General features: G+C 29.7%; 2 protein-coding genes across 3 annotated transcripts in view; one reads left to right on the top strand and one right to left on the bottom strand.

Annotated features, from left to right (window-relative positions):
* The first annotated feature begins 8,349 nt into the window (after window positions 1–8,349).
* Ucp4A (Uncoupling protein 4A) lies at window positions 8,350–21,111 on the top strand. The gene is made up of 10 exons (XM_043041233.2): window positions 8,350–8,578; window positions 11,754–11,879; window positions 13,785–13,847; window positions 14,040–14,124; window positions 15,849–15,971; window positions 17,071–17,183; window positions 19,730–19,811; window positions 19,975–20,067; window positions 20,150–20,252; window positions 20,937–21,111. Exons 1-10 carry the CDS (start codon window positions 8,482–8,484, stop codon window positions 21,006–21,008), a joined length of 957 nt encoding a protein of 318 aa, XP_042897167.1. The 5' UTR covers window positions 8,350–8,481; the 3' UTR covers window positions 21,009–21,111.
* The window catches only part of LOC107447834 (transducin beta-like protein 3), a 47,866-nt gene continuing 44,148 nt past the window's right edge, over window positions 21,077–24,794 (bottom strand). For both annotated transcript variants that reach the window (XM_087168246.1, XM_087168245.1), the window contains exons 21-22: window positions 23,369–23,457; window positions 21,077–21,186 (exon numbers count right to left, since the gene is read on the bottom strand). In XM_087168246.1, the coding sequence (XP_087024372.1) occupies window positions 21,157–21,186; window positions 23,369–23,457 (119 nt within the window). In that variant the 3' untranslated portion in view covers window positions 21,077–21,156. The remainder of the gene's footprint in view (window positions 21,187–23,368; window positions 23,458–24,794) is intronic.

Genomic DNA, 24,794 nt, shown 5'->3' with positions numbered 1-24,794 from the left:
TTAAAAAAATAAAGTAAATAAAAAAAATGAACAGCTTTGTTTACATAAATGTGGGTAACAGGAAAGAGTATCATCGGATCAAGAGGAGGTAATTTCCATTGTGCGTTTGATCATTTTTCATCAAGTATATTTACAGTTATAAACACAGAGTTTATAAATTTGGTTGTTTATCACAGAAGGTCGAGTTTATGGCCAATTTTTCTCTGTAGGTAAAATTTTGAGAAATTCCTCCCTCTCTAAAAGAGAAATGGTCTTAATCAAATTAATTTTAGGTAATAAGCTAAATGAATTAATTTTTATAAAACAATTTCAATCCTCAAATTATTTTAACAGAGCAAAAAATGGCCCTATAAAGGGTTACAGAGTTGCAGACTATAAAGGATTACAGACTATGAACGGTTAAAGACTATGAATGGTTAGACCCAATTTTAGCTGGTTAAATGGGGGACGCATTGTATATTCTTTTTGCTCTATCAGACTAGGATTGGTAACCCCCAACTTCAACGACTCCCCTGGTCCATAAGTGGCTGTTACGGGGGTTCTTCATTTTCTAGGAATTCTATTTCATGTGCTTTAAGGGGGGAAATTAAACCTTATTGTAATGCTCCTACAATCCATCTTGTCCGTAAAATGTGTATAATTTCCATAAAATCTCTTGTGTTACGAAAATCATTTTACCAAAAAATCTTCGATAAAATTATCATTTTACCAAAGCTAACCCATAAAATCATTTTGCAATTTGTTACTCTGGTTTCATAAATTGCCAAGACCAAATAAAGAACACTCTAAGCCATTATAAAAAGAGTATTTTCTGTTTATCACAAACTCTTCACTTAATAGATCTTCACAACTTGAAGTATGGCACCAACATTTACAATCTGTTTGCATTTACTATAATGCCATTTTTCTGTATCCAACAATTATTGCAGAAAGGGGCTGTATGTATTATTTTTATTTTGTTAAATTAACTTTCCTTTTAATGCTATTGTTTAATATGTTTCGAAATTTTATGTTATAAAAAATTTTTAATAAAAAATTTTTTATATGAAATATAGATCTTTTTTATCAGATAATAGTTCAAAGTTCTTTTAAATATTTTTAAGAAGTTAAAAATTCTTCAACAGTATATTTTATAACTTTTTTAGTTTAAATTAAACTTTAGTTTAAACTTTTTTAGTTAAAAATTTGTGAACAAATCTTTTTTTAAAAAAAACTTTTTTCCTTACTATTCAAAGAAAATATTAAGATTGTTCTCTGTAACTTCTTCTCTTGCTGATCCTAAACTTAATTGTTTTGTATACAGTATGCAAGAAATTTTATGAAGTATTATTTGTTTTGACAATTTTAAGTACTTATACTCTTACATTATGTATACCTTATTTTGAAACTGACAAGTAAATTTATAATGAATGTTGAAAATTTCATATTATTTAGAATTGTGATATTTTTGTGCATTATTTACCATAGAAATGTGTTTTATATGCTTTAAAAGAATATGTTTTTAGTGACATTCTCTGTAGATATTTTGTCTTTGTTTTTGGGAAATATATTTGTCTTTTCAAAACTTCATAATTTTTTTTCCTTCTGGTCTCTAGTTATTTCTGATAGAATTAGAAAAATAATTTAGTAAAAAAAAAAAATTGAAATGAAGGTATATTTTAGAAAAAAGCTAAGTTTTAATATCAAACTATTTTTTTTTCCTTTACACTTATTTTCAATTAATAGCAAACAATAAGTGATTCTTACAGCATTTTTACTAACTAGCTTTCTTGTCTGTTAGAGTGGAATCTCGCCATTAAAATTTCGGTCAGTTTTCAACTAGCTAGAGCACTCAAATCTCTTCTTCTTAATAACTACAAGTTAAAAACGTTTCCCGACCTCTACTATTTGAATTTATCTTCATTTTATCACCAATTAGTTTTGATGTGTGAACAGAACTAATAAGTGAAATTTGCTATAAATGTAAGAATTTTCTTCAGCTGATTTTACAGCTAATTTTAATTAAGGAAAATAACGGAAGAAATATTAGTAAACAAGCCGCTTTTTTTTCTCTCAAGCTAAGAAATTGAAATTTTACTAAAGATACAAGGTTTGGCACATCTGAAATAGAAGAATATTAAAAATAATTTCTCTAATTTACATAAATTTTAATATCGAGCTCTCTACCTAAAATATTTTTTTTTCTTCGAATTAAAGCTAACATTAGGATATGCATATTAAATGAATTTCATTAAAAAACAGTAGGGATTACCTTGTTAGCATCTTAAAGCAGTAGTGATATATGTAGTACCATAGTTGATATGCGCAATGAATGCATTTTTTCTTTTATGTTGAAAGAATTTTTTTAAAAAATGTATTGTTCCTCAATAATGAAGATTAGAATCTAGATTCCAGATTTTTTATGTCTTTTCAAAATGGAGTATACAAATGTTTACATTTTTTACAAATGTAGGGAAATATAATCCTACTGTAACATGTTGAACAGGGTGCGTAGCTTTTTTAAAAAGTGCTTAAAGGTGCTTATTTTCGTTTTTTAAAAGCCCTTAAAGGTGCTTTTTCATTGGGTACTTAATTTTCCCTTTTTCAAAATGAGATTTTTTCTTTACTATGTTGATTTTCGCTTCGAATTATGCAAAAAGCAGAGTTCACATTGTTCTATTCAACAATTTCACAATTCAAAAAACGCCATTCGTTTCACATGATTCAATTTTGACAATTGTCAAAAACAATGACAAAAGGTTGTTTTTTTTTTTGCATGACGGTTAAAACATGATAAAACAGTCAATTGTCAAAAACTTTCCAACCCTGCCTAATTCTGATATTCTTTTAAGTGCTTAAAAATATTTTTTGAGTTCTTGAAAAGTGCTTAAAAGGTGCTTATTTTTTGTTGAATAATTTGGCTACGCACTTTGTTGAAATTAATTTAACTACTAATTTATTAACTTCATTTAACTTTATGTGTTAATTTTCAATTTATAAAAGTGAATGGAAAACAGGATTTAATGAAACCAGAGCTGAATATGAGACTATACTGCATCAAATTAAAAAAAAAAAAAAAACACACACACACACACATAAATGAGTTTTATAATAAACCAATGATGTGTACTCACAATAACGAAACAGTGGTAGAAACTACGACGCAAAATTTAAAGAGAGGTAAATAACCAAAAAAAAAAAAGAGGGAATGTCTTTGAAACAATTGTGTAGAATTTGGGATTGCTTTTTTCTTTAATAAAAATGACTTCCCTGATAATTTGTGTTAAAAATATGTGTTGTATTAATAACAGAGTACTGTGAAATTTAAATGAAGTTCAGAGGAATTATCAAAGGTCATATTTAATATTTTTGAGAAATTATGAGAGCTAAATATTTAAATTCTTTTCTTTTCATTTTACATGCCAAAAAGAACCTTAAGAAGAAAAATTAAATCGAGTATGCTTTTCGAAATTAGATTTATATTGGTTAATCATGATGGATAGTAATATACGCTACATTATAAAATTATGCTACAGAATAAAATTGAGCTACATTCACTTCCGGGAGACGTTTTAGTAGTATGTAAGCCAATACAATTACACATTGAACTTTCTCATTTGTCCTATGAAGCAAAGAATTATACACTTTGTAGGAAGGCTAAGATGACCGCTCTCTTAAACGAAATTAAAAATGTATATTTTAAAGACATTAAATTAGCAATTGATAAAATTTTCAAATTAATGCTTCAGTGACAGTTATGGAAAATCTACAATAACCAGCCTTTATTTAATATCTAAGGAAAAAAGTATATACAATACTTATACCTTAAGCACATTGTTCATAGCAGGATTGACATTTCAATTCTCTGCTCTCTCTGTACAGAAGTATACTGTTTCCACATCTTCCTTATCGAGACAAACGAGGATGGCGCCAGACTTTGCCGGACAGAGGGTCAAGTCTCCCCCGAAAGGGGGGGGGGGATCAAACAAATAGATTCAAAATATTTAAATTAAAACGCATTTTATACTTTACTTTTTTTTTCCACAACAATTTTTTTCAAGTGTGTTTCTAAGAAGCTAAAATCATTAATTTTGATACCATAATGTATAGATTCATTTTAATGTACGTAAATTTAAAGCGCATTTTTTTTTTCTTTCTGTTGTCGATGTATTTTGTACTGTATGGTGCAATTTACCACACATTGTAAGTTTAAAAATTACTTTTGTAATAAAGGAAAATTGTTGTCGCAGTCACCCCTATTTCAAAAAATTTCCTCACTTCTTACTCTCGTAACGTAAAAATTACTCGGTAATGAAAATTTGAAATTTCATGTACTACTACATTTAACGAAACGTTTAAAGAACATTTTGATATGAAAATGTTATTTTTGTAAGAATCGATTGGCGTTTGAGTCATTTATAGGTTAAATTCAATTTTCTCTTCTGTAGCCTGTAATAACAAAATAAAGTTATAAGTACATTTTTTACGACCACGTATTCTATCTAAAGATACCTTGCCGCGTTTTATACAAACTTCTAGAACTTCGCCCATTAATTTGTAAAATTCGATTCTTTTCTTTTAATTGTTGCATTCTACAATTTTATGGACAAAAAAAAAGGATTATTTTAATCAGGGGACTCGGATGTTAATATAAAGATTGTAAATAAATATATAGAGACAGAGACTTATAAAATTTCTCCTTATGATTCCTTTTTTTCTCTGCAGAACTGAAAGCAGACTTTTCACTAAGATTTCTATTTCGCTCTTCAGAAGCTTTTTACATATTGGCCTGCGCCAGTAATGAATAACATTTCACACAGCTAATTTATTGTTTACCACAATCAACGCGAAACATTCTTTCTTCTAAAATTTAAATTAACTTTTGCTTTTATGGTTATGAATTTTAAGTTACAAAAAATTAAGGAGGTAGGGGACCAAATTTAAAAAAATACGAGTATTTTTAATTTCTTTCTTTCTTAGGAACTATTAGGCCGATTTTGTTCAAATTTTGTATTTTGCCATTTAAAATTGCATTCTTTCAAATGATGAAAAAAATTTTATACCTTGTATTTCTAAAGTTTTTCGACTATCAGCAAATAAAATAATAAATATTTACTAAAAGTTAAATTTATTGCATGAAATTATCTTTAGAAAACGGATTTTATAATTGTATGCAAACCTTTTTCAATAGGCTTAAAATAATTTTGGGAATATAGTGAAATGCGCAAAAACTACAGCTAACATTAATGGGTTCAAACTTTGAACTGCGCTCCTGAACAAACTTTTAAAACAATAATTCCAGATTGCGGTTTTTATAATTTGGGGGTCAGAAATCCGAATTCGTCGAAAAAAGGTATGTTTTATGAGATTAAGTACGTTTTTGTGTCGAATATCCTAACTTAGAATATAGTTTGCACTATTTGACGTGACCCTTTTGAACTATTAAGAATGAGTCCTAGAACATGAAAATCCGATCATTCGGTAAAAAATTATTCCGGTGGGTCCACGTATTTTTTTGCGCACTGTACATTCATTTAAAGTATATGTCAATATTGCTGTAATGTTTTGAAGGTATCGTAATATCGGACTTCTCGCAATATGAATCTCGATATATACCAAGTTTTCACTGTTTCCAAAAATATTTGAACCTATGGAAAGTGCATTAAAACTATACAATGCTGGTTATTATATATGCTGCAAAAAAGTTACAATCTTTAATTTTTTGTGTTTTCTTTATTTTTATTTTAATGCTGCTTTTTAAGTTTTAAAACAAATTAAAATGAATATGTATTAATAGTCTATAGACTAATGAAAAGAAACATAAGGAGAATAAACCTTGCTATGTACATTTGCAATACAAATATAAATTAATTCTAAATGATTATCCAAGAATATTATGACTATGAAGGATTCTTTCTGCATTTCAGCTAAAAAATAATTGAGGTCCTTTTTATTGTAGTTCATAAAAAAACTTGGCAGGACTAAGTATTACAAGTCTATTTTAACTCATATACGAGCACAATTATAATTGAATTTATTAGCATATATAAATATACACTATTTAAAAGCAAAAAAAAAAATTGACAGAACAAATTTATTTTTTCATTTCTTCCAAATAATTTAACCCAATAGAACACCGAAGTCAAGCATCACTGGCTGCGGTCAGTAAATGGGTGAGTGACCATTTTGATCAACCCTTGTAGAGATCGAGGGTGTGCGGTATCAGTCCTCGTTAAACTGTTCTACTGCAAAGTGCTCGACTTCGCGCGCTGGTCGTCGTGTTACCAAAGCAGGGGAGCAAATTTGCGATGGCATGTCTTCGGATCATCCTCAGGAATGTTTCCCAAACCGTCGCCAATAGCCCGTAGTACAGATCTAGTGCGGTGTAAATTAAGTACCTATACCTACTTACCAAATAATTTAAAAATAGAATTCTTTATGTTAAACGGTGTGACGTTTAACAAGACACTGAAAGCAACGTGTGCATGTATAGTCAGTCTCAAAAAGGGTAGTAAAGTGAAGACAATGGGGGTAGGAGCTATAGGACAGTCTTCTAGACACCCCCTATCTCTCGGGGGGGGGGGGGTCGAATTAACTTTCCATAGGGCCACAAACAAACGACTTGTCCCTCAGAATTTTCTGAGGAAAAGTTAACAAGAAGCTGGTGGTAAAGTACAATTCAAAAGAACACATTCTCGTCTTTACTCTTAATTTATTCTCATTTACACAAATAAATAAAGACTTTTTTTTAAAATGTATTTATATTTCTTTTCAAGACGGTAGCATGTTCCCGACGATTTTTAAGTTTGTATTGATAAGGGGCAATTGCCCCCTTTCAAGTTTTCCCAACGTGAAATTTTAATTACTGAAATAACTACCAGTGAAAATGATTTTTGACGGTCCTTCAGTTTGAGTAGAACAATTATTCTATTTATCGTACCAAATATAGACATACCACAAATAGAGGAATGAATATTTTAATTATCGAATACTGAAATTTTTTAAAGTTGTTTTTTCCTTTCCTGTGTTTTCTATATTTTTTTTTTATTTCAGGTTTCTAAAAAATTTTTCTACTGAAACAAATTCAGCAAAATGAATTTGTAGTTCGGCATCGTTCAAATCTGATTTTTGTCTTGCGGATTTTTTTTCTGTTGAAAATTGCTCTTTCTTTAAATAATAATATTTAGGGGACATTTTCTTACCTGTACCTATTCACATTAAATACCATCAATAAAATAGCAAATGGTGTTTGAATTTGGAAAAGAAAAAAAAAATTAGTAGACCTGTAGCGCCTACTGCAATCATCAAGGTGCCAAGTGGATTTTAAATTTGCAATTAGGAAAAAAAAAAAAAAAAAAAAAAAACGCGTTAAGATTTTGCCTGAGGGCGGCTATAAGTTATACTCTTTTATAGTTCTGCTTTGTGATTTTATTTCTTTTCTTTTTGTCTGCGGGCCACTGCCCGGAATTTGTCAAGACATAGTAATTATTCTGCTTTGATCCTGACACGGAAATCTTCCCCTTTCCTCTGCTTTTTTTTCTTCTCAGTTTCTCTGTTGCCATAGTTAAGATCATCTCCTCGCCAAGATAAAAAATGAATTTTCAACAAATTTTTTTTTATTTTTAAGAAAAACAATTAGAAGTTTGCCCGAGGGTTGCTAGGAGTTATACCCCCAAGTTGGTCCCCTTCTGTTGTGTGCATTTTTTCACTTTCTACCGAGCCGCTGTTTGGAAGTTACCAGATTTTGGGGATTACTTTGCCGGAAATCTCAGTTTCCCTTTTGCCATTGACCGGTTGTTGACCAAAATTTTGCGACTTTTCGGTGCAGGTATCGAAGTAGAAGTCTTCCTATTATTGGAGTAGAGTTATCATTTTAATAGATTTGAGTCAGCACTGCTATATCAGTATAAGAATTAACGAGTCAGTTGGTATTTGAACTTATATCGCCTGTATGAAAAGCAAGTACTTAATTCTAACCCCTTCCTGCCGCAAGCAAGCCACCTTAACTCGCTATGATACCAGTTTCGCCCTACTTAAAATATATAAATAGTTAGTAAATTTCCTTTCATTTTCATGCTTTACAGCTTGATGTTTATAACAAGTGGCCTTTATCATTCAATTAATGGAAATTTCTTTATCTAACAACTGTTTTTATCCTTCTCTTTGTCACAAGTATGTTTACATACAACTGGCTATGAACCACAAACATAAGACAAAGGTCAAGAATGACGATGACCTTGTGAAATTTAATCTAGCTTCAAAATTTTATTCTCCCCCCCCCCCGATTTTTTTGTTTTTGTGATGTAATCAAACCAACCAATTGGACAATTTGGAACTCCAAATTCATCGAAGTTTTTTCCAACTGTAACTGTGTCGTTAGGTAAAGTTTGTAAACAAACGAGTCACTTAGACTTGGAATTCCTTGAACTTTGTGCGCTCATGATATATAGACGTTTCCAACATCTTTCGCGTTCGTTCAAGCCTGTAATTTGACAGTAGATAATGAATTCAGAGTCAAAAAGTAAAAATGTACACAGGACAGAAAGTTTTTTCTTTAAATACATTTTATCATCATGCGCTGCAAGTGTTGCCGAAATAGGTAATTATCAATTTTTAATAGGTTATAAGCAAAGGGAAAACTATTTTTCCTTATTTGCTTTATTTGTAATATAGTTGAATAAATCATCTCTTAATTTAATTTCTTAGGAAAGAATTTGTATCGAAGAAAATTAGGAATAGAAAATATAAAAGCATTAAAATATTGCATTCGCAAACACATTTTTTTTAGAAATATTTGTAAATTTTTCTTTACATTGCAAACAGAAATAAATTTCACCTTGCTATTATGTTATGACACTTAAGCATTATATCAAGGACAACTTTGATAACCAAATAGTTAAGCAGATTAGAATGCATAGTTACTATGCATGATAAAGTAGTCACGTTTATTCAGTGTGAGTTAAACACCGTCTTGTCGATAATTTTGTCTTGCATTACAAAATTTTCTTATGCTATTATTTGATAAGGGCAAACGAAAGATCAAGCTATGATTTAAAAAAAAAAATTGTGAAGAAGAGATAAAATTTTTTTTAAGTATCCAATAAAAAATTTAAATTGTTCAAGCCTTATCACATGCATATAGCTACTATTATTGCCAAATAAATATAGAAAAATATGCATACTTTTATTCTTATAAGACTATGCAGATGAAAGTGTTACTATAAATGTGCTTTTCATACATTTTGAATTTACTTTTAGAATGCATGCATTAAAAAAATGGACAGTTTTGAATTAAAAATAATCACATTATAGAGTTTAAAAGTCATTAATACTATGAATTTAGTATGATAACTTCTGGTCTTATGTTAATAACTTTGCATGCAATTTATATAATCTTTAACTAAATTATTACATGAAATAAAAGAGCATAAAAAGCAGGAATTGAATTTGTCCATTTTGCTATAAGTGTATCAATTATTAATTTCATGCTTTTAAATAATCTAATAAAGATTTATAATATATAAATTTAAATGTGTATAAATTTCTTAAAATAATGTAATAAAGATTTCAAAAATTTAATACACATTCAATACTTGACATCTATTCAGATATTCAAGTTAGAAAAGAAATGTAATTAAAAATAGTTTTTTTTTTATACCCTAGTTTGGAAATATGTTCCTAATAAATTAGGCAATGTATTATAATGTTTTGTAGAGAATTAATAGAGAACAAAGAAAAAAAATTTTATATTTAAAAAATAATGTTAGTAGTAATCATTAATAAAAGGCCATCTTAGGATTCATTTTACATATTTAAGTTACTCAGTTAGGGGCCGTTCAAAAAGTACGTACACAAAAATGGAGAAATTTCAAACCCCTCCCCCCCTTCGTACATTACCGTACATAAGGTCTTACTCCCCCCCCTTAGAGTACGTACATTTTATTAGCCTACCCCCCTTTTTCATAAAAATTAAAATAATTATGTTTTAAATAAAATTAAATATTTACTTAAGGAGTGTGTAGGATAAAGTCAAATTTAAATTTGGTGTATGTTTATAAAGTACGTACTTTGTATAATACCTCCCCCCCTCCCCATCGTACAAAACCGTACATAATAGCAAATCCCCTCCCCCCCCTTCGGGATGTACGTACTTTTTGAACGGCCCCTTAGCTAGTGTATTATAGAATTTATTTTTATTTATTCATTTTTTTAGATAACTTACTTAAATTAGAGATAATATAATTATATAAATAACAAATTAGGCTGTACCTTGATCATTACTGGTTAATAATAGTTTGTATAGACTTTACAATTGAAAAATGTTATGTTTCGAAAATAATGAGAATAAACTGAGTAAAATCAAATAATAATAAAAAAATTAGTTGTGCTCGCACTTTAAAAGTATCTGCAAATGCAAACTCATAATATTTTTTATTTCTAAAAACATAAATTTTTTTTAACATACTTAAACATTTTAAAGTAGGCTTTATGGTTGAACAGTCAGTGTAGAAAATATCTCTTCTGATAGTAAATAAAAAATTTTTTTGTATAAGTGTCTATACTATTCTTTTAAAATTAAATTCATTTCAAAATTAATTTAATTTCACATTATTACACATTTTGATAAATTTTTACTGTGTTAAATGAGTGCTCTTTTTTGAAGGGCAGCACCTTACCCTTTTTTATTCCTTGGGAGAACTCTCTGCATTTTGTAAATGCATTTATTTCTTAAACTTGGTGTGAAGATAGGTATTTTTGTATTGATTTGAGTAACTTATGAGTATGCAGGCGAAGTTGCAAGTTCAGTTTTTTTAAAAGAAAAATATTTTTTTTTTGGTAGTCATTATGGTGAACATGGCCATTCGAATCATGCATGCCTTTATAAGTTATTGATGTGTGGTGAAAATGAAGAGGTGAAAATATTGTTGAATATTGGATTAATTTGCAGTGGAATATTTGATAAATTTGGTTGTCATTTGACAATTTATGAATGGAATTATAGTTTTTAGGTGTTTTTTTTTTAAATATTATGTGGATTTTCTTATTTTGTTATATAATTTTGTGTCGAGCATTATCATATTTTTTGACTGGTGGAAATGATTTGAAATATATTTGTAAAATTTTTGTTTTATTAATACATTTGTAATTTAACCAACACTGATGATTTTTAGGGTTAAGCGCTACTGATCTGAGATACTTTTTTCTAGTATATCCTACACTGGTGTTTTTTAAAGTGAAGTATTAATGCCTGGGATACGGTAGTTTGGTATATAATTAACGCAGTGCATACTGGTAATGTTGCCTAGGGGCTAATTTTCTGTATTCTTTTTGGGCACTACAGCCTATGACAGGCCAAGGCCGTCCCAATAAGTTTTTGCTATTTTGTATAGACCTGCTTTATTTTTTCTAGAAAAAAAATGGATAGTAACAAATCAGTTCCTGGAAAAGACATATTAGGATTAAATTCAGTAAAGGGACACCTTAATACTAAGTTTGCATATTTTACTTAAGTTAAATTTTAAGGAAATAAGATTTTTCTAATTTTTTTTTTACTCCAATGCTCTAATTTCAATGTCTATTAGTAAATTAGGCTATGCATGGATCATTCCTGTTTAATAACACTATTTTAAAGACTTAGTATTGAAGAACAATTAAACAATGCTATATTTTCAAAGTAAATAAGTTATATTGATAAAAGATCATCTTAAAATGAAGTTTTATATATTTAAATATAGTTTAAGTTTTAATTGGTTTTTGAAAACTTTTTTTTCCAGCAACATATCCCCTGGATATTACCAAAACAAGATTACAAATACAAGGAGAAACAGCATTAAATAAATGTAATGCTTGTAGTGCTGGTTTAAAATCGAGAGGGATGTTTCATACTGCTTTTGGTATTGGTAAGTTGCACTTTGCTAAGTTTTTTTCCCCCCTTCTGAGTAAGGCTCATTAATGACATTTGTATGTGTAGTCCATGGATCGAGATTCAGACAAAAAGTAAAAGTTTATTAACAAAAAGCAAACAAACACGTACAAATTTAAAAAGAACGCCATCTGGCGGTATAAAAAAAAAAAGACTCCGTAGCTATCCTTCCCAGGGAATGACAACAATCTCCCCCTGCGAGAAGGATTTTACTTTTTGAAACAAATAACAATATACATCAAAAAATATTAATTCTCTTAATATAAATTTCAAATTAAACTCATTTTTTCCAAAGAAAAAATTAACTTCTCAAAAGTTACAGCTTTAGTTAAAAAATCAGAAATATTATCATTAGTATTGTTATAAGCAGTTTTTAACATTTTATCTTCAATCATATCTCGCACATAATGAAATTTAAGATTTATATGCCTGGTTTTGTTAGAAGATTTACCATTGTTCAACCAGTCAATAACTGCTTGGCTGTCAGAAAATATAGTAACAGGAGCATCAATAAATTTTTTACAGTTCAGTTCATTTAACATATTTATTGTCCAAGTAAGTTCTCGAGCTGTGTCAGCTGCAGCAAATAATTCAGCTTCACATGTTGATAGTCCTACACATCTTTGTTTTCTACTTTTCCATGTAACAAGAGAATTACCAATCATAATTACACAACCTGAAAAAGATTTTCCTCCTACTTGTTTCGGAAATAGCAGTCTTTAGCTAGGTGATTCGTTTTATGGCAGATGAAAATTTTTTTCTTGCTTCTATTTTCATATTTATATTTTACTCCGAATGCTTCTGTTCGTCTAGGAATATCATTCTTTAATTTTGATAAGATGTTTTCTTCTTCCCGCAGTATTTCTAAAATTTCCTCCATTTGTTTTTCGTGTTAGGTTTTCAGAATTTCCCTTATTTTTGAAAATTTTCCTCTTAATCCTCTAACAGTATAATAAACAAGTTCTCTTTCAGAAATTTGCAGTCCAAGTGATGAACATTTCGTTTAAGTCCTCGTGATCTTGCAATATAGTCTGACACATTTTCATTTTCTTTCATTTCAAGATTTTTTATTTTGTTACTTGCATCGATTTTTTGATCTTCTGTTTTACCAGTAAATGTGCTTTGAATTTTTCCCCATAGAATTTTAGCATTAGTTTCGTTTGCGAACTGAAGACTTTGGTCGTCAGAAAGCGATAGTTGTATGTATGCAACTGCGTCATCATTGTTTAGAGTCCATTGTTCTCGCAACTTTGGATCAACGGGGGCTTCTTCAGTTAGCACATTAGCTATTTTCTTAAGTGTCAGCAAAGCCTTGACTTTAATACTCCACTGGTAAAAGTTTTCACTGTTCAGCAGTGGGATACTCGGCAGATCCCTGTTCATTTTGATTTTGGAATCTAAACGATGTAAATCACAGCGAAACTAAGTGAAACTTTTTACTGCATCATAATTTTCAAAACCACAGCCGTGCTGCCAACTGTAGTCCGTGGATCGAGATTCAGACAGAAAATAAAAGTTTATTAACAAAAAGCAAACAAACACATACAAATTTAAAAAGAACGCCATCTGGCGGTATAAAAAGAAAAAAGACTTCGTAGCTATCCTTCCCAGCGAATTACAACAGTATGTTTTCTGAATTTTTTTACTTTTTCACTCTTTTAAGATATTTTTTTGAGATTTTGTGCTTTTTTTCACATTTGAGAAAGGGCATTAATCTTTTTACTGTTTGCAAAATGCCTAGGTTTTCATGGGTTATTATGTCGCTGCAGTTGGGTGATAAATTGATATCTTTTTCTACTGTGAAAAGCCATTAGAAATTTTTTCAATCTATGCCAACTATTTGCCACACATTATATTTTTTTAAATGTGTTTTTAATTTTAGTGCAAGAAGAAGGTTTGCTGAAACTCTGGCAAGGTGTGACGCCTGCTATTTATCGACATTTAGGTATTTTTCTTTTATACACCATTAGCTTATTTTAAAAATTTTTTGCCAATATTTTAATAATTATCTTTAATTGCCATAGTGATAATTAAATAAAATATTATGCTCTTCAAAAATATTAATAATTTTTATACAATATATGTAATACAAGGAAAAACAAACCCCATGACTATAACAGAAGTTTATGTATTTTAGTATACAGTGGCTGTAGGATGACCTTCTACGAGATGTTTAGAGAAAAGCTGTTAAAACCAAATTCAAATGGTGCTCCAGCTCTCTGGTAAGTTAACTTACCAGAGGTTAAATTTTAATGATTACAATATTCTATTGCATTCTTTTATTTATTTATACTGCAGAGTAATTATCATTTTTATTCACCATTTAAAAATTCATAAAAAGTATGTTGATATTTTTTAAACATTTTCTTAAAAGAGTCATGTTTGTTATCATAATTGACAATTGTTATTAAAAATTGGTGTCATTAGTAATCAATATAGAGTAACTCTAAATATGTCGCACACAAAAGAATTTGTGAGTTTTTTCCCCCATTATTTTACGATTTTAGATATATTTCTGATTTTTCAAATTTTTTTATGGTAAAAAATGGCCCCCTGCCCAAAATTTGCTATCATGCACTTTCCAAAATCATATCAAAAAATTTACTTCACAATCCGGAGATGGAGATCATGTCCTAGCAATATGGATTTTTTACCATATTTTATTGAGGGGTTCTTTAATTAAATCTTGTAATTTTATATTAGTTCAATTAAATGAAAGCTTCTACGGTCAGTTTATCTGTTTGTCTTTTCCATTAATATATATTCGTAGTTTTAATTTCAAATAGCAATTTAAACTTTATTACTGTGGTGCAGCATGTCCTCATATGGACATCGTGCCACTAAACCCTACATTCAATCAATAAACTTTATTACTGATACTCTATTATTTCAAGATAATTTGAATATTTTTCAAATACTACATTTTCTGACCCATTCTTCTGTTAATAGATTCTTTTGTTAAAAAACTTAACTTTCTGTAAACTATTATTATATAATATAAAATTCAATATCCTCCCCTTCACTCAATATTTAATTTAAATCGTTAAACACTATCATAAATCATTGAATTTGCTTATCACAAAATAGTTTTCTAAATTCTGTTTTAGACACATTTTGTTTTATTTCACATCCTTTTCCGCAATCTCATTCTTGATTTATAGCTTGAGTCTGCTAAAATGTTTGAAGGCTACTTTAGCGATGCACAATTATGTTTCGTATAGAAAGTAATCTAAACATTATATATTTTGATTGGCAGTTTGGCCATTCTCTGAAAATTGTAGATAACAAATTTAGTTAATATAATTAATTGATATTTAACTATTTCTATAAGATTCCCTTTTTTTGTTTGATTAAAAAAAATAAAATTGGTTGCTAAAATTAATGGTAAATGGGGAAAAAAATCAAAACCCTATTATCTGAATTATTATGATCTATATTTTTATGAAAACTTCAATCACATCTTGTGCATAGACTTAAATGATAGTAGTTGAACGTTGTAGAGAATTATGAAAAGCCACGGTAGCTCAGTGGTTAGAGAAATGGACTCCAGACCTCATGGACCTTCAACTATACTAAGACCCACCAAGTACATATGATATACATACTCAATCTGTGGAATCGAAAGGTCCTGTGGTATTGTGGGTGCAGGGATCTAGGGAAAATTTCCTACCCCTTCAGATCTATGTAAAAATTGTGGAAGTGGCCTCACAAATGTCTGTCGCTGCCATCTATCGGGGAGGTTTTGAGCATATTGTACTTTCACTTTAGTGGCACTCTGCGGTAAAATGAAAGATTCAATTTACTGACTTAATTGGCAAAGGCTTGGCTTGTCCAAGTGTCGTAAGAAGCAAGAGAGAATTATATCACCTTAACTACTACGAAATTACTCTGTACTAGTTTTGCATACTTTTTAATATAAAATTGACTAAAATAAATTTCTCTGTAGGAAATCTGTTCTCTGTGGAAGTGCATCTGGCGCTTTAGGTCAGTTTTTGGCTAGTCCTACGGATCTGGTTAAAGTTCAGATGCAAATGGAAGGAAGAAGAAGATTAGAAGGTTATCCTCCAAGGTTGAATATTTATTAGTCTTTTTAATATTATTACTTTTAACAAGTTTCGTGTATTGAAATATTTTAAATCGAAAAATATTAATATCATAATTTTCAATGCTTCATTTATTGTTTCAGAACATAGAATAATTAAGTTTCAATGAATGCCTAACTATCTCCTTTTTTATTAAGTTGATGCAGAAAAGTTTTTTGGTATTCCTTGCAGCTTGTTATTAACTTTTATGATCAATTTATATAATAATTTTCTTCAAAATTTAATTTAAAAAAGAGGTTTTGAGTCTTGTCTATGGTTGTGGTAAATATTGCATTTATTTTAAATTGAACTAATAGAGTAAAATATTACATTAAAAAGCTAACTACAAATAAGTGCTTTTAGGAAAAAACTGATTTAAAATTTTATCTAATTATTTCTATATTCTTAACCTGCTTTATAGAAGTTGTTAAAAGCCCATTGCTTCCAATTGGATTTTAGAAAACATTTTTTACTTTTAATTGGTTTTCTATTTTTTGTGAGCAAAAGCAAACTTTTGATAATATAGTATTTTATTTTGCCTCATACCTTTTTAAGAGGTGTGGGAATTATAAGTTTCACATTTTAAGAATAGGAGAAATAGTACTCGATAAATTTTGATAAACTTCTGTGTGCATTTGTATGCAACATTTAAAGCAATAAGATTATGCATTTAGTTATTTTGGATAACTAATTTAATACTGTGCAACACTCTAAAAAATTTTGAGAACTGTACTTTTATTGAAACTGTCAAAAACTGATTTGAGTGATGCTGAAAAATTCTTTTAATATAAATTTAAAATTAACAGATAAAAATGTTTTTTTTTTGTGGAAAATTTAACAAGAAGCAAGTGTTTAATACAAATGTATCATTTTAAGGCACGTTAATATATTTTCATGAGTTTTTTTTAAAAATATTAACTTTCTGAAAAAGCTGCTGGAGAATTGTATTGGCATAATATCGTCATAAAAATGAGTTTGCCGTTTTCATTAAAATGTGAATTTTTATCCGACCTTGTTGATAAGTCTATTGTATTTATGAGATTTTAAGAAAATACGTTTTTCATATCTGTGTAATTATATTTGCAGGGTAAGAAGCACGTGGCATGCATTCCAGAAGATAGTGACAGAAAGTGGAATTAAAGGTCTGTGGAAGGGCTGGGTCCCTAACGTTCAAAGAGCTGCTCTGGTCAACATGGGTGGTATGCCTTGACTTCCAATCTCTATTTGTTAGTAAATTAAAAAAAAAATAGTTAAAATATTTGTTTTTAAATTTAAGAAAAAAATTGTACATTATATATAAATTGAAACATTATGTGTATGGTTTATTCAGAAAGTGAGTTTCCCTTCTGGTACAGAAACAGTATCTTTGTTACTATCAAGGCCTGATTAATTAAAATTAGGTTTAAACTCAGATATAATTTGGGGTCTCTTAGTTATTATTTATTTCAATGCTGATTAACATTTTATTTTGTAGACTCATTTTGTATTCATGCACTAAATTAGCGGTTCCCAAATGGTGTCCCACGGAACCCTAGGGTTTCATAAGAGTTTTGAGAGTAAGGTTTTTTTTCTTTTATTTTTATGATTATTAAACATATGATGATTTTTAAAACATATTCAATCAATAATCCATTATTCATTTAATATTTCGGTAGCCGTTATGAAAGTAAGATGCCAATAAAAAAGAAATGGCTACATGTTTTTAAAAAATATTTTTCTGATAACTATATATTAAATAAATTATAGATAGGACATGCACTTATAAAAAAATAATTAGCATTTCCTGTAGTATTTTTCAAGCCAAAATGATAATATGTTTCCATATTAAAATTTTTCATCGTTTATAGTACTTTTTAGTTTTTCAAAGAAAACCATAAATTTGGATTTTATTTTCGTTTTGTGTTATATACACCAAAAATAAATTAATTACAAAATTAAGCACAGCTTCAGGACTGTAAAATTAATTGTCAGACATTAAAGGTAATTAATGATAAAACGATAAAAAAATTTCATTTTATTTATTAACTATTTTCAAAATCAAGTCATTTATTGATTAATATGCTCACGTTTTTTTTTATTTATCTATTTTATTTATTAAGCCAGGATTCTGCCAAAAGAAGCTTGATCATTTAGGGTTAAATAGCCAAAAAAAATAAATAATAAAAATAAGGAATCGCAGCACTAGATTATTGTACCAAAACAGGGTGGGGTGGAGTCCTTTTTATACTTTCTTGAATTTCTAATAAGGAGTTATATTTAGTAAGAAGTTTATCAGGAACTATTTTATAGCGATTGTGAAAAAGGGAAAATGAGTCAAAATTTGGGAACCACTGCACTAGATCAAGATTATATTAGGACTAGATCTATATTAGGATGCTTAACTATTAAGAAAAAATGTTTTAATAAAGCATGAATAGAAAATTGATGGATCCCAATTGACTTTGCGTTGGACAATTTAGAAACAGTTAATTGATAATGTAACTTTATATTAACTTTAAATAAAAATTTTTGTCTCAATTAAATTGTTTTTAGGTTCAAATATTGATTTATTACAACAAATGCTTGAAAATCATTTATAGCATTAAAATATCAGTGTCAGTAGTATTTTAATAAAAATAAGTGTGGATTATTATGGACACAATCCTATTTTATCTTTTGTTTTGAGGATGGAAAAGTTTTGTTGATTCAGGGTTAATTCAACTAAATTTACATGTTCTGGATTCATGTAATTGAACAATTCGTGAATTTCATGTAAAAATTATCGTAGCAATGGATTAATTCACATAATGTAAAGTAAATAGTGGTGAATAAAGAAAAGTAAAGTAAACAGTGGTCTGTTTGTGAAAAACAAATGTATGAAAATAGTAGAAGTACGTATTTGTTTTCACCAAGTGGATGTTTTTTTCTGTTATCTACCACTTTATGCTTAAAATAGGACTGTGTTTTAATTCTAGATCCTAGTATATGTTTATACTCAATGTGCGATTGAAGCTTTAAAAACAATGAGGAAATCATTTGCATTAACTTAAACTAACTGGAATTTACGATGGCATCCAGCTCTTTGAAAAGTGAATGTTGAAATGCACAATTTCCATGTCGTAATATATTAAATATTAATTCATTTTGACTGTAGTCAAATAAGAAAAAAAAGGTGGGTGCGGTGGCTCAAGGGATACGGAGTTTGCCTCCTAATGAAATGAACCAGGTTCAAATCCAACACCCGGCTTGTACTAGTAGACGGATCACAGGTAGAGTTATCTTGCCGTTAGGCTAACAGTGCGAGGTTTTCCTCTCCCTGTAACACAAATGCAGGTTAGTTTAGTCAAAATGTCCCTCACTTCATCCTGGAATTCCTTTATCTTTTGGATTGGGTTCAAAATTACAAGGCTATGCAGTTGAATATAGTTGTAAACTCAAAATTGGGTCAACTGTTCAACAACAGTTATATATATATATATAAATAAAAAAAGGGCAAATACATTGATTTAATAATTCTCCTGTTACATGTGCCACGAAGGACAAAAAGTATTAGGAAAAAATTATATGATTTATGAATATTCGCACCATGATACCAATAAACACACATTCAAAAGTTAGTGAGGCAGGTGTCTAAAATTAAAAGGGAATTGCATAAGAGGATGCTGAACTGCCTTATAGTTTTAATTTCTCTTAATAGTTTGTTATGCATGATGTATTTTTTATTGATCCTTTTTCTTTTATACTACCAAATGATTTTTTTTTATAGATCTTGCCACATATGAGTGTAGCAAACATTTTATGTTAAGAAACAACCTTAAGGATAATTGGCTGACTCATATGCTTGCAAGGTAAATAATTTTGGTAGGAAACAGAATTTTATAATTTTTTTTAGTAGTTAATTTTTGTACTAATATTAGAGAACATGCTTTCTTTTCTATTTAATAAAATGAAAGCAACTTTGAAATGTAATAAAAAAACTAGAAATAATGCTTATTATATTTAATTTTGTAGTGGTTGCTCAGGATTGATTGCTGCTACTCTTGGTACACCTGCTGATGTCATTAAAACTAGAGTAATGAATCAGCCTTTAGACTCAAATGGAAAGTAGGTGTTCCAGGATTTTAAACTATATTTAAAATAGCACAAGAGTCTAGTGAACTAATTTTATTATTATTTTTTTTAACAGAGGACTATTTTACAAGTCTTCCATTGATTGTTTAGTAAAAACTGTACAGGAAGAAGGATTTATGGCCTTGTATAAAGGATTTGTACCCATTTGGACTAGGATGGTAAGTTTTAAAATATATGAACACTGAATAACTTATGATTGGATCTTTTTGTTCTTGAACTCAATACCTGCTCAGTTTGCCTTAATAGTATTCAAGTGTTACTTGCAATAATATTTTTCTTCTGGCTCAAATATGCATTTTCAACCTCTAGTGACTAATTCATCTTTGAGAAGTGTTTTTAAAAATATACAATAAGGGTGAGTATTTTTGAACACCCTGTAGGAGCAAAGATCTTTTAATTAGGAGTGCAGTGTTAAGCAGAGTCCACTATAAAAATGAATATTTTTGCAGTCACATTTATTCCACAACAACAAAGACATTGAATTATCCGTATCAGGTTAGTATAAACTTCAAATTCAAAAGCCAACAGCTCTGTTGTTCTAAGAATTGTTATTATAATTTTTAGACTTTAAAATGATTTTAGTAGCAAGCACCTAAGAAGGGTCTAAAAACAGTAGATACATGCCTAAGTAATAATGGCAGAAACTTTTCGGCATTTATTTTGCCACCTCATGGCTCAGTATAGGTTTTACATCAGGAGTTAGTTCCTGCGATTTAGTGGAAGAAAGTCAAATTTACCTATGTTATTTAAAAAATAACTTTCTATCATAGCATACTAAAAAAATCGAAATTCATGCCAAAATAACTGTTTCTTCGTATGCATTATAAACACATGTATTTCAGGCACCCTGGTCAATTACATTTTGGGTTACGTATGAAGAATTAAGGAGACTGTCTGGAGTATCTTCATTTTGATGTTTGTAGATGAGAATCAGTATTTGATATGTTATGTATGTATAGGTGCTAATTTGTATTCATAGCAATTTGTTATAGAATAAAAATATTTATTTTAATACTATTTACAAAAGTTCTTTACATCTTCAATAATTATAGCTCTGCTTACTCACTGCTCCATGGACGAGTCTGTAGGTACCTAATTGTGAAGGAAAAACAACTATAAATATGAATAACTTAGGTAAAAAAAAATCAGTGCAGAGGTTCCATAACATTAAGCTTATGGAAACATGTTAACACATAACTTTTTGGTTGCTGTAGAGATAGATTAGTGGTTCTCAACCTTTTGCTTGTGAGCAACTAAAAATATGCTTAGTTATATTTGAAAATAAGGAGGCATTTTTATTAATTAAAAAAAAAATACTCATCTTTTTATTTCAAAACAAAAGTACATGTTTTAAAATTCATATTTGAACGTAATCAAGAAAAAGGAAGAGTGAGAAAGTGCTTGGTGTATTTCAGTTAAAGCTTGAATGTCAGATTTTAACGCAGGTCTCCTTTGAAGCAAATGTCCAACCTATTTATTTGCTTTGTGAGAAGCTGGACGACATAACTAAACCTTCTCTCCACTATATATGTTGATGGGAACGAGAAGAGTGGCTCAGTTTGCTTCCACAAGCTTTACCCAAGCTAACTCGTAACCATATTTTTTAATGACGACTTTAGCTTCACAGTCATACTAAAAACTCAGTCTGCAAAGAGGAACCAAGCTTACCCACAACTTCAAAAGAGAAAGGATCAAAAATCCAACCCGGAATTTCTTTAACTCTTGATTCCATATCAGTAAAAATTAAGATTTTATTTTCCAGAATCTCGATATCTGCCATTGGACACTTTTTAAGAGTTAGAAATTGCATTAGCTCTTTGTGACCAATGTTTGACTTGTAGATATCAAACTTGGCAATGAATGAAGATATGATTCCCTTAGCCTTGATAATGTTGATTTTATCCGTAAGGTATGCAGTTTCCAACTTACGTTGCTTCAAACTCTCACTTAAAACAGGATCAGTAAACGAGTCAAGCAATTCGATGAAACGGCGGTCTGGAGTTTTCCTGAAAGCTATATTATAACTGTTAAACCACAGAGTTATCTAGCGATAGATGTTTTGTCTATCCTATTACATGCCTTTTAAAATCGGAGGGCAAGGAATGAGACCAGAGAGGAACATTTGAGGAGAAGGTATATGAAAGATCTTGAAGGTCAAATATCCATCTGCGATACCAAAACGTATGACTAAAACAATCTGGAACTTTAATTTTTAACTATCATAATTCTTTTCTACACTAGAACCATAAGTTTGACAAATGTTTTCTATTTCAAATAGCTTTTGTTATTAATGATATTATTGCTCGTTCCTTTCCTGCCCTTGAGGTGGCTGCAACGCAAATGGGGTTGGTCATAAATGTAGAGAAAACAAAATATATGTTATTCTCAAGAAACAGAGTCCCAGATCCCTGTCTTGAATTTTACTTACTTAGGTTCAATTATTACCATTGACAACAGAATTACTCCTGAAATAAAAAACCAACTCTATTTGGGCGAATAGGGTTGAGAAGATTTATTAAATCTAGGTTTCTTTCTAGCATAACAAAGTTCTTAATCTACAAAACTCTTGTCCGGTCAGTCTTGACATACGCTTCAGAAGCTTGGACAATGACAAAATTAGAGGAAAATTGTATCGCAATATTTGAGAGAAAGATTTTGCGGGGTATACTTGGTGGTGTAAATGAAAACAATGAACAGGAAAAGGAGATTTAACTTTGAACTGAATAAGATTTATAAACAACCTGATATTATTAAATACATAAAAACAAATAGAATGAATTGAATCGCCCATGACACAATAAGAAAGATACTGCTTTTTAGACCCACTGGAAAAAGAAACCGGGGAAGGCCGCAGTTGAGATGGGCTGACTTAGTGGAGTCTGATTTTCTCGCAATTAATGAAAAAAGTTGGAGATCAAAGATAAATCGGTTGTCGTCATGGAGAAATCTTCAGAGGAAGGCATTGGCTCACATTGGGCTGTCTGGCCAACTATGATGATGATGATTAATATTATTAGCAATTTTTATCGTTGGAATACTCTTTGCCCCCTTGAGGAGCTCTATTGCCCGCTTTAGGGCGATCGCCCCCAGGTTGGGAACCACTGGATTAGATGTTCTAGATGCATGTATACAAAAGTTTAACAATTATCAATGCATATCAAATAACAGGATAGCTCATCATAGGATAGTAAATCAGTTAATTACATGGTTAAGCTTAATAAAAGTTTAGACATGCTTCAAATAAAAACCTTTTAAGCGATATAAATTTTTTTACCATTTGGTTGGTTATCTTGAAATGAGAGCATAAAAAGTTGAGTATCTGCATGTCTTGGCATCGTTTATTCAAACGCTTGAAATGTCTGTCTGTAAAATGAAAAAATAAAATATTAAATGCAGCTTAATTATTTTTCAAGCAAGAAGACACAAAAAAAGTAAAGCATTTATTTTAAATTGAATCAAAGATAGAAGCCTGCATTTAAGTGTATAGGCGAATTTCACATTATAGAGCGCTTCTTAAAAACTATGATTAACTTTAAATTAGTTTAGAAATTGCTGATAACTCGTTAAAAAATAACAGTTATCCTTCAATCTTTGAATAACTTTCACCCTAGAATTTCAGCAATAAAGTTTCCAGAACCTTGTTTTATTAATAATTCAGAGGTCTGTCCGGGACTAATTTACTACTGTTTAGCGGTACCCTCACAAAATACTTTTTCTTAAATTTATTTTTGTCTGTAAGAAATTATAAATCCATATTTTTACCATATTTCTGTGTTGATTTTTCAATAAAATTTTTAATTTTCACAAAAACCTAGACAGACCCCTGTAATTACAACATAAATTGTAAAAAAGTTCTTTGAAGAAGTTGAATTAACATTCATAAGCTATTAATATCTTGATCTTTTGCACCTCATTCGACAAAACGTACATAAAAAGCAAACATCATATTAACTTAATGTCAAAACTTAAGTAAAAACTAGTTTTTATCTTTATGCGAAAGAGGAACTTTAACCACTTAATTTTACCTTTCACTTAATTCATATGGTTTGTTTCTTTCACTTTGTTTGTTTTTCTGTGCATGAAAAGGAGCTAAGTTATAAATTTAATTTTGAATTGTAAGCAATCTGTATTATCAGGGGTCTGTCCAGACATTTTGTGAAAGGTCCTGTTTTTGTAAAATTGTGAAAAACTACTCATAATTTGTGAATATAATATAAGCTGTAAGTTACATTCTTTCAACAAGGGTCCTGCTTTTGTGAATTTGTGAAAATAGGGTCCTGTTTAGGACTGGGCTATAAATCGATGTATCGCGACATATCGATTTAACGCCTATATCGGCAAACCGATACAGCAACTTTCATTCCAAGCGATGCATCTGAAAACTGATTTAAGCCGTCGAGTGAAGAAGACGATATAACGATATAGCGATACACGCAAGGACTTTCTCTTACGTTCCGATGCCAACTCGCGCTGTGGAAGACGATATTGTTTTGTTATGTTGAGACGGCCTTGACTGATGAGCGGTAGAATCAGAATCACTTTTGAGACTTTATATCGTTATATCACATGTTCGTTTTTGCACCTTCGCGATTTGAAATCGTTTCTTGTAGATTATTTTCAATGGGATTAACTTCGTGATCGCCGTCGTAACCTTGTTCTGAACGCAATCTATTATTGAAAAGAATTTATAAAGAAAAGTT

This window comes from Parasteatoda tepidariorum, chromosome 7 (assembly GCF_982258835.1).
Source record: "Parasteatoda tepidariorum strain Cologne lab strain chromosome 7, Ptep-v5.0, whole genome shotgun sequence".
Classification (NCBI taxonomy): domain Eukaryota; kingdom Metazoa; phylum Arthropoda; class Arachnida; order Araneae; family Theridiidae; genus Parasteatoda; species Parasteatoda tepidariorum.
This window is presented reverse-complemented; position numbering and strand designations above follow the sequence as displayed.